The sequence below is a fragment of the Amphiura filiformis genome, chromosome 9 (genome assembly GCF_039555335.1).
Source record: "Amphiura filiformis chromosome 9, Afil_fr2py, whole genome shotgun sequence".
Lineage (NCBI taxonomy): Eukaryota > Metazoa > Echinodermata > Ophiuroidea > Amphilepidida > Amphiuridae > Amphiura > Amphiura filiformis.
In genome coordinates, this window is record NC_092636.1 from 32,147,517 (window position 1) to 32,158,739 (window position 11,223).

General features: G+C 41.7%; 1 protein-coding gene across 1 annotated transcript in view; it reads right to left on the reverse strand.

Moving 5' to 3' along the window:
- LOC140160051 (calpain-15-like) overlaps positions 1-7,801 on the reverse strand; it is a 50,026-nt gene extending 42,225 nt beyond the window's left edge. The window contains 3 exon segments of the mRNA XM_072183320.1: positions 6,158-6,622; positions 6,625-7,599; positions 7,634-7,801. Of these exon segments, the coding sequence (XP_072039421.1) occupies positions 6,158-6,622; positions 6,625-7,599; positions 7,634-7,801 (1,608 nt within the window).
- Positions 7,802-11,223: the final 3,422 nt, after the last annotated feature.

Below are 11,223 nucleotides of genomic sequence, written 5' to 3' on the forward strand. Positions count from 1 at the left end.
GATCCATGGGTCCTATTTTCTTATAGCGATTGGTCCACTTTTTGGTTCTCTGAGGCACCTTCAGTGGCGACATCAGGAAATATTTTGTGGGTAAAATCAACAAATTTTGCACAAAATTGTAGTAAAAAGTGGAAACTTTCATAATTTTGAGTTTTTACTGGGGGAAAGAGTTCTGACTGGGGGCATTTGCCCCACCCCACCCCACTGGGCACCTCCCTACCTAAACCAAACTTGAGTACCCCAGGGGTTAAAAGGTAAATGGGATGGCAGCCAGATTTTTTTCTAGATTTTTAGAAATGGCAGTATACTTCTTCTTAACATTGATCTTGTAGGAAATGAGTTGATGAAGCCAATAACTGCAATTATATTTCCATAGGTCTTGAGGTTCTTAAATTAAGGCAAATAAAAACATATAAAAGTGAAAAACAAAAGTTGGGATGTTTTCTTCCTGAAAAAAACATACATATTGAGTGGAAATGAGACCCCTTACAGCAAGCCTTGGGGTCGTTTTATAGAACCCTTATCATTCCTCTTATTTGTGTGTCTGCTTTATTTGTCTCAATATTTGAGTGCAAACACCACTAGGTCATGCCCCCCTCCAACCCACCTTAATGCGATCAAGCAAAATGTGCCAGATGTTGAGCCCGATCAATTTTATGATTTTAATTTTAATTGTTTTTTTTTTCCTTTTACAAACTCAGTTATGCATGAATCACAATTTGATTCTAAATTTCAATACCTGTGCACTGTTAATTTTTTATTCCCCTGAAAACAATTGCGTACTACATCATGTATATATACTTGTTCTATTTACGATTTTCCCTGACATATGGCCCATTTCGCTTGATCGAATATAGGTAAATGTTTTATGCATACTGAAGGATCTATGCAGCTGAGTTGTCTAATTTAGCAAGTTCAACAAATCAAAATCCAAAATAGACAGAAACTGACTAAAAAGGCAAGGATTACTGGGGAGTACATGTACCATATCAAATAGTGCAATATTCAAATACTGATGAAATAAAAGATGCATGCAGCAGTCACCTTCTTGTGGATCTGTGATCCAGAGTGTCCCAAAACAAAGAGGCCCCTCATTGCGCCCTCTTTTTCTCCTATTTCTGAAAAGTTGGTCAAATATATTTTGGTATGTAAAAAAACCTTGAGTCGTTAGCTTTAATAAACCAAAACAATTATATCAATCGGCTCACAACTTTTGAAGATATGCTCCTTTACAGAAATGTACCCGTTTTTCACTCTGTCCATGGAGAAGGTTTAGCTACTTCAAAGATTGAAAAGGAGTACACATACCATGCATGAATATCAAACATTCCTCAATGATAACTTTATAAAATAACTTTATTTATAGAATGGGCTTTACCGCTGGGTTTATGGGCAATGAATTTTGTTAATAGTGTCATTAATTTGTGGGTAAAATGGATGCCGAATGGGAATTCCTTCGCTTTACTTGCAATTACTTACTTTTTTTGGTTATTTATGCCTTTTTGTTTTATTATGTTTCTTACTTTCTTACTTTGTTGTTTCTTGCTTTCTTTTTTTATTTACAACATAAGTCATTTCTCTTATTAGGATAAAAGGTAGCCCTAAAACTGCTGTTTCGTTTGTCTTTGGTTCGTCTGAAGTGAGTTTACTGTGCTGCTCTGCGCTCTACCTGGTTGCCTCCTTGGCGAATACAGGTTTCAGCACTGGTCCTAATTGCATCAATTGCATTGCGTACCATCCTTGTGCGCCGGATACTTGCGAAGGCATTCAGTAATATACGTTTGCGAAGATCTTGGATTTTTACCAAGAAGGAAAAAAATCAAGTGGTGTGAGGTCTGGTGATCGTGCAGGCCACTCCACAGCATGAGCCATCCCAACCACTCTGTTTGCTATCCGTGGACAGAGTGAAAAACGGGTACTTTTATTTAAAAGGGCATATCTTCAAAAGTTGTGAGCCGATTGAAATTGTTTTGGTTTATTAAAGTTAACGATTCAAGGTTTCTTTACATACCAAAATATATTTAACCAACTTTTCAGAAACAGGAGAAAAAGAGGGCGCAATGAGGGGCCTCTTTTTTGGGACACCCTGTACATGTACTTCGAAGTCTCTGCTCATCAAAATCCATGAACAGGATTTTTATTGTCACCTTTATTTATTAGTCAAAATTATATATTATTGTAGTTATTATTTTAGTTTTCATTTTCAAATTCATGTATTTTTCACAATACTGGTAATGTGCCGATCTCTTGCATCATTTAGTATCACTTTAAGTCAATCACAAGTAGGAAGTCTGTCTATAAGGATGTTTGTGTCTGACACCAATACACTCTTGCTGACTCGCCTAGCACTCAGTTAAAGGCACCTCACAATAATAAGCAAATTAAAATCACTAGTAAAATATCTTGTGTGGAATTGAGTTAATCATGTATTGGAGGCAGTGTGTTCTCTAAGACCAGCCTTCAAAATAGATGGGGTCTAAGGGTTATTTTCCCCCGAAAATACCAAAATAGCACTCAAAAGTTAAATATGGGTGCGATTTTTAATAAGTAGACTCTGAAGGACCTATTTTGTAGCTCAAAGTAAATGGGGATTTACGGTATCCTGAAAGAACATGTAGCCCCCAAAAGTTAAATTACGGAAGCAACTTTTTTAAACAGTAGCCCCTAAAATTCAAACAGTATTTTGAGGCCTGTCTAAGACCATATACATGTATTCAGTAGACAAGGCTCATTTGTATCAGATTCAGAAATTGCACTTACTTGTGTATGTTTCAGTAACCACTGTTGCCTTTATCAACACTAGATGAGTTGTGACTGCTACTGATGCTACAGTGGTTGCTGACTTGCTGAGATGCACACAAGTGCAAGTTCTGGTTCAGATACAAAGAACCTTGTCTACTGAGTTTACTATACCGATGTCCTTCTTCCTATATGTGTGCATCCCTCAAATTTGAGTATTGTCGCACAGGCTTAACCACACGAGGCAACCATATACTATCACAATATACCAAATTTTAAGTTGATCGGTGATTGTGTTTAAGCTGCAGAGTGGTTTTGACAATGAAGGCAAAATATGCTAATAAGCATTAATATTCATAAATATGCAAATAATGTGACACAAAACTATACAGCACATGACGCCACCATACCCTATCCCTGTACCAAGTTTGAAGTTGATCGGCCATTGCGTTGGAGCTGCAGAGTGGATTAATGAATTTGCTTCAGCCCGGACTTGCAAACAAAGAAACAAATAAAGAAACAAACAGGCAAGGAAACAAACAACCATTTGGATGATAACATAAGCTCACAGAATTCTAATATACACAAGAACCGGTCATCCCAATACTGATGCGTGGCCGCAAATGTAACCGTCCCGGCTGAAAAATGAATCAAAAAAGGTACTGCAAGAATTTTTCGCATCACGTACGTCAAAGTTCACTTTTCAATGTGCAAACTGTAGTTAGAATAATGAAAACGTCTGGTAAGCAAGTCTACTAAATGACCTCAAAATCTGAAGAGAAAAAAATGGCGGACCGTCGCCGGACCCTTTCCAGAACTAATACAGCATATTTAGCCATTGTCAACATGGGGTCATCGCCAGGAATATTTTCCTAAAATAAAAAACTAACACCTCCGCTATGTGGTATTTCACGGTATAACGTTATAATGGAAAGAAAAGTGCAAATGTTTTTCGTGTTTCGAATCGGATGAGTGACAAGCTCTAATGACGTCATGATGTAAACAACGTAATCGTCATCTTACTATAATTCACCAGAATATGTACATCTGTTTGTCTGTACATCTGTTTGCCTGTCCGCCTCTTTTCTCGGAGACTAGGGGTCGCACGTTCCTCAAACTTGGTGGGTGGGTGTATCTTGACCCCAGGCAGAACGAGTTTGTATTGGTTAGTGGGTCAAGGTCACCCAAGGTCATCCAGGGTCAAATTAGTAAAACTGTTTTTCTCAGAGACTGGGGTCGACGTTCCTCAAACTTGACGGGTGGGTGCATCTTGACCGGGACAGAACAAGTTTGTATTGGTTAGTGGGTCAAGGTCACCAGAGGTCATCTAGGGTCAAATTAGTAAAAACTGTCATATGGGCATGAAACTTGGTGGGTAGGTGCATCTTGACCTAGGGACGGAACAAGTTTGTATTGATTAGTGGGTCAAGGTCACCCAGGGGTCATCTGAGGTCAAATTAGTAAAACTGTTTTCCGCCTATTTTCTCAAACTTGGTGGGTGGGTGCATCTGGACCTCAGACAGAACAAGTTTCGGTTAGTGGGCCAAGATCACCCGAGGTCATCCAGGGGTCATCTGAGGTCAAATTAGTAAAAACTATCGTATGGGCATGAAACTTGGTGGGTACAGTCAACTTTTATAGTCTAATTTTTGGAAGGTCATTTTGGGGTCATCCGGGGTCATCTGAGGTCAAATTAGTAAAAAAATGTCGTATGCGCATGAAACTTGGTGGGTACAGTCACCTTTTAGAGTCAAATTATTGGAAGGTCATTTTGGGGTCATCCAAGGTCAAATTACTAAAAACTGTCATATGGGCATGAAACGTGGTGGGTGCAGTTAACATTTAGAGCCAAATTTTGGAAGGCCATTTCGAGGTCACAAGGGGTCATTTGAGGTCAAATTAGTAAAAACTGTCCTATGGGCATAAAACTTGGTGAGTACAGTCACCATCAGCCAGGTAATCGCGACAGCCGAGAACCGCCAAATACGGGTAACCGCCTAGTCTATATAATAATAGGCATCGTCTATCTGTCTATCTGTCTGTGTATCTGTGTGTCTGTGTGTCTGTCCGCCTATTTTCTCGGAGACTAGGGGTCGAACGTTCCTCAAACTTGACGGGTGGGTGCGTCTTGACCCGGGACAGAACAAATTTGTATTGGTTAGTGGGTCAAGGTCACCAGAGGTCATCTAAGGGTCAAATTAGTAAAAACTGTCATATGGGCATGCAACTTGGTGGGTATGTGCATCTTGACCTAAGACGGAACAAGTTTGTATTGGTTAGTGGGTCAAGGTCACCCAGGGGTCATCTGAGGTCAAATTAGTAAAAACTGTTTTCCGCCTATTTTCTCGGAGACTAGGGGTCGAACGTTCCTCAAACTTGGTGGGTGGGTGCATCTGGACCTCAGACAGAACAAGTTTGTTTCGGTTAGTGGGCCAAGATCACCCGAGGGCATTTAGGGGTCATCTGAGGTCAAATTAGTAAAAACTGTCGTATGGGCATGAAACTTGGTGGGTACAATCAACTTTTAGAGTCAAAATTTTGGACGACCATTTTGGGGTCATCCAGGGGTCATCTGAGGTCAAATTAGTAAAAACTGTCGTATGGGCATGAAACTTGATGGGTACAGTCAACTTTTAGAGTCAAATTTTTGGACGGTCATTTTGGGGTCATCCAAGGTCAAATTACTAAAAACCGTCGTATGGGCATGAAACGTGGCGAGTACAGTCAACATTTAGAGCCAAATTTTGGAAGGTCATTTCAAGGTCACAGGGGGTCATCTGAGGTCAAATTAGTAAAACTGTCCTATGGGCATAAAAGTTGGTGAGTACAGTCACCATCAGCCAGGTAATCGTGACAGCCGAGAACCGCCAAATACGGGTAACCGCCTAGTTAATAATTAATTAGGTAAACCCAAATATGGAGGTATTCAAAAGTATGCTAATTAGAAGTTCAACGAATCAGAATACGATCCTGGTATCCAATTCTATGTAAATGAGTTGAAGGAGGTTACGTGAACATGTGTACTAATTCTCATCTAGCTTTACTAAAAGATCTTTGCATAAGCTCCACATATATCTGGGGGCCAAAAAGAGTGAGCAATTTTGGACTTGTCAATAGGATAATCTGATTGATGAAGGGTGAACAATGGGATATTCCAATTGAATTATGAAAATATCTTCCACAGGGGGAATATGTTTTTTTCAAATGCAAATGGTCAGAGTTATTCATTTTGAAACCTATACCCCCATTATGGCTTTACCATATATCTTCCACAACTGGAGTGAGTATTTCAAATGGAAGTTACCCAATTGTTTATTCTAGTCAAAACGTATACTCCCTCTGTGGCAGACTTTAGCTAAATCTTCCACAGGGAATGTGTGGATTTTAAATAGAATAGCCCAATTTAAAATCTACCTACCTCTTGACAAAACAAGGTGATCTTCATGAAGGTCTCCATTGCAGACTCCTCGTCTGCCTTCCTCCTGTTCTCACTCATCACACTCCGCTGCCTCCTCAACCTCCGCTTGGTGCTGGCCGCTTCCGCATCCGCCTTGCTGCTTCTCTCCGCCTGACACATAATGCAATAGCGTCCTTCCATGCTGTTCAACATGGTGCATCGTGGGCAATCCCACAATGCCTCTTGTTCAGGGGATGTCGGCGTTTCTGCCGTAGGTCGTTTTGTGTTACACATTGAGCAATTGGAGTTTGAGTTTGGGTTGGCATATGTACATTGACTGCATGCCCATTCATCGTCTTTGGCCATGAAAGGACTTTCTCTGGATTCTTCTGGTCTCGGTTTTGCAATCTGAAATCGAGGCTCACCACAAGCAGCACAAACTTCGTTTGAATTTTGATTGACTAAGGTACACTTATCACAGGACCAGCCTTTTTACGCCTTAAAGCAGCTTTGGGTTTCAGATCCAATTTGGTCTCCAAAGGTAGGTCATCAACGATTTGATCACTGGGCGATTCTGTCGTCAGATCAATGATGTCGCTAACGGGAGAGTCGTCAATCCGCCCACATTCCTCACATAGATTTGTTTCTGGATTGAATCGTTTGCCGCATGCCGAGCAAACATTGTCCCCCGTTGTGCTAGAAGTACTTGTATCACTGTCAACGGTCAAATCAATAAGAGAATCCTCACCTTTAACATTGTCGCTCTTCCGGGACGGACTTTCAGGTGTCCCTTTTGGTCTTTTCCTCAGATTCAACGATTCCTGTCTTCTGATATTTGACTGGTCTCGTTTCTCGCTATGACTAGGACTATTTTGGACACCGCTTGGTCCGGGAACATCTGGAAATGTGAAAAATTCTGGAGTTGGCTTAAAGTCCTTTCGCGGTGGCTGTGGCATCTCACATACGTCACAAGCATTTGCTTCAGATATATTTTGAAAAGTGCACTGTATGCATTCCCATGTGTCCTTCTTCCCTACAGCGGCACTGAGAATCTTACCCTCATCTGTTGGTTCAGAGTCTACTGGCTCTTTCTCATCACTCATTTCACTTGCTTGGCCAGACTGCATGGCAACTTTTGTGGGGGACATGAGAGCTGATAAGAATTGCCCTGACTGGGTGAAAAGCTGTTTTGCTCCTTCTATGATCGAGTCTCGGACACCATATATCGGCGATTTCTCTATGTCGATTCCTGCCGGCTTTGTGTCCGTCTCAACCTCCGGGGAACTAGGTACGTCAACGCTTCTTATATTTCTTCTTGGTCTTGCACCTGGTTTGCTTTCCGGTATATCTTGCGCCATTTCGACTGATGGCATTTTGACGTACCGAGGCGCTTCGCAGACATTGCAGACACTGCCGTCAGGAGGATTAATTAATGTACAACGTCGACATCGCCCATTCTTTCTTCATCAGCTTCGCTTTTACAGGCGATTGATTGACTTGGTCTTCATCATCATCACTACTATCATCATCTATCATTGGAAAATCATCAATCATTGGAAAATCAACTTCCATTGAAGTCTCTTTATCGTTGCTTGGTCCATTTCTGAGCTGGTCATTGGATCTCTTTGGTTTTTGCTTCGGTAAGGCGGAAAATTTTTCAGCCATTGTGAATGTCAGGTTTATTGCATTTCTGTGTAAAATACAATGGAAGTAGCTGAGTAATTATGGTAGCAAGCACAATCTGTATTGGAAGAACAAAAAAAAAATATTGTAAGAAAATATTCCCGATTCATTTTTAACATTTAGTTGAGTCAAAGTATGTAAATGCAACACCGTTAGGCAAAAAAAAAAAAATTATTGTGTTGCCCTCAAGTGGGAAAATGGGAAAGTTGGGTAAGACGGTCGGATTTAGTTTTTTTTTTTTTTTTTTTTTAAACCTTCAGTTTTTAAAAATCCCCTCAAATATTAAATAATACTTTTTCAATTAGGAGACATTTGTCAATTTTGACTTCTGGATACATGTTAGACATCAATTAAAGACTAGTCTCTCAATAAAATATTAATTTAAAGTGAAAAACTTTGATTTTTTGAACAAATCTGTAAAAATCATCATTCAAAAAAAAAAAAAAAAATTGCGACCCTGATTTTCCAGGATTTAGGGTCAGGCGGTTGAGGGCAACACAACAATTTTTTTTTGGCCTTATCAGTTACACAAGCAGGGGTTGATTTAGCTGCATGGTCCTGGCCAGTAGTTTTCATGTCGGGCCAGGAAATTTTCCGTCTGGATGGTCTAGTGGGTCAGTTGGGATATTGGTATAATTATGAATTTATGACATGTTATAATAATATTACAAACATAATGAAGCAGATAAATAATATTTTACCGCTTTTTATTTGGTAATATAAATTTTCATCAAAATTAGCATAATTGACCATGAATTGTGCTTCTGTGACAATCCTGACTTTTAACCCGGACTTTCAACATGGAGTTGGAGGGTTGTCATAATTGAGCAATAGCGGGAGCTCTAAAGGCATTGCATAGAGAAGAGATATTTGTATTGCATACAGTATATTTAGAAAGGAATGCCTATCCCTTCAGCAGGCCCAAAGGGCCAGCTGATCAAGTTGCTCCTTATGTCTACCCCTGCACAAGTGTGTCTACTCAGTAAAAATGGCTGCACCCATCACAGTATACATACGTACATGTACTAGGGACCATGCAGCCAAAAGGGCTCTAACAGTTTCGTAGGACAGATGCTTCAAATGGACAAACAGGGCTTGAAAAAATGTTAATTTCCCAGGAAGCAAGCTAAATTTCCCACAATTTATAGCATGTTTTTATAAAAGACATCATTTCCCTCCAAACACCAGAATTTCCCTCCAAACACCAACATTTTCTGGGAATGAGCTTCCCAAATTCCCCACTTTTTCAAGCCATGTGGACAAATCATATATCAAAATGTTCAGAAGAGTCTACTCCAAAACTATATGTTTTGTAGACTACTAACCGGAGCGATCTTACCTTTCCGATGTTGATTAAGATACTTCTTGCATCGATCCCGAGATGCGGAAAAAAACCAATAGTCATTTTGTCCCACATAAATGAATAATAACAAATAACCCCCTGATCCCCCGGTGGAATCACCCAAAAGGTGACGTCATACCAGGCCATCATCCCTTATCCGGTCTTATCCAGTTTTGGAGTAGACTACGTACACCGGATGTTGATTAAGATACTTCTTGCATCAACATCTGAAAGATCGATATAGCAAGTACTGACGGATGGAGGTGCAAGTTTGGCCAAGCATCTGATAGGATCGGGGAGATCAGGAACGCAGGTTTTTTTTCGTGGAGTCCGAAAAGGTTCTCCCCAAGGGGATCCTAATAGACAACGCAAACACAGACCTAAACCCTTCCCTACTGAAAGTAAGGTGGGTTAAGAGAATAAAACACTGGTTCTTACCATGTAGTGTATTCTGTGTCTGTAAACCGAGTACCCAAAGCCACATAGAAAATGCTGAATGCGTTAATGCTGAAGGACTGCCTTGGCGTATCGATCGCCTGCTCGAATGTCCACTTGCTTGTAGTAGAACGTCGAGAAGGATGAGGGAGATTTCCAAGACATCTAAGGTTACCCCCCTGTGGTAGGCCCATGATGATGAAATTGCATGTGTACAGTGGGCCGTGGGGCGAGAAACACTCTCAGCTGCCCCTGACGCCACTAACACCTGGACCAACCACGGTGCTAAGGTCTGCTTGGCAGCTGGACCAAGCGGTTCTGCGTGTGTTATTAATATGTGATTGTGAGTCCCTCTTAGGGTCTGTGTCCGGTAGAGGTAGTGCTGTAGCGCCCATACTGGACACCACTGACGAGCCTTGCCCAATTCTGGGTATGGAGAGGGACGAATGCCGGAATGCTCCATGCTCATTCTTCGCCAAGAAGTCTGGGTGGAGGAACAGCATCGCCCCTGTGCTTGAGAACACTGAGGCCGACTTCGAGAGCGTGCAACTTTGAGCACCGCCATCCCGAAGCCAACGCCAATAGGAAGGCCGTCTTAAGAGTAACGTACTTGAGGGTCACCTTTGACAAAGGCTCAAAGGGTGGACCCTTGAGATACTCCAAAACCAAGGAGGGACTACCTTCCTATTCCGCGGACGCTCGTTGAACATTCCGTCAAGGAGAAGTCGGAGTTGCCCGTCATCGTTGATGGTCAACCCGTCCTCGAATCCTCGCGAGCAGATCCACCATTGGCCTGAACATTGACCACTGGGGGAATCCCCTGTGGGAGATCCAGCGCCCGCCGGCATGGATACTCAGCCGCTGTGCCCTCAGGAGCGATCTGACTTGCCTCCCTTGGAAGACCGCTTGGACTTCTTAGGAGGCTTGCCTGACGCTCCCTTGCCAGCCTTGCGCTTCCCAGTCTTCTTGGGTGCAGCAGAGGCAGCTGAGGGCTCGGGTGATGAAGCCTTGCTGAAGCTGGAGCAGATGAAGATCCACCCTTGCTAGAAGACTTCCTGGTCTTCTTGCGCTTGTGTCGCCTCGGACGCAAACCCTCCGATTTTGGATTTTTGCGCCCGCCACATGCCCGCAAAACCTCCGATCCGCAAACACTACGAAATTGGAGGTTTTGCGGCGGGCGCAGAACCTCCGAAATTGGAGTACCTTCATACCTCCACAATGATGACAGTAGTTTAGAACTCTAGCTTTGTATGCAGAAACTGAAAGACATTAAATTAATTTGAAAATGTCAGATAGATAGTACATGTATGTATGTTGTAATTGTAACCTGTTCAAAATTCATATCTTTCATACTCATAGAGTGATACAACTATTACAACACATGAACATTGAACATCATGATTCATGACATTCATTTTTAATTGTCATTGTACAGTCACAGGCGATTTGCGCGGAAAAAAATAGCAAATTGCGCGGAATTGTGCGGAACTTTTTTTTTCAGTGCAAATCATGTATCCCTAAATTGCGCGGAATTGCGCGGAAAGAAAGTTCCGCGCAAATCGCCTGTCCCTGGTCATGGTCATTCATGACTGTAGTGCAGTGAGTGTTATATGTAGGTATACCAGGC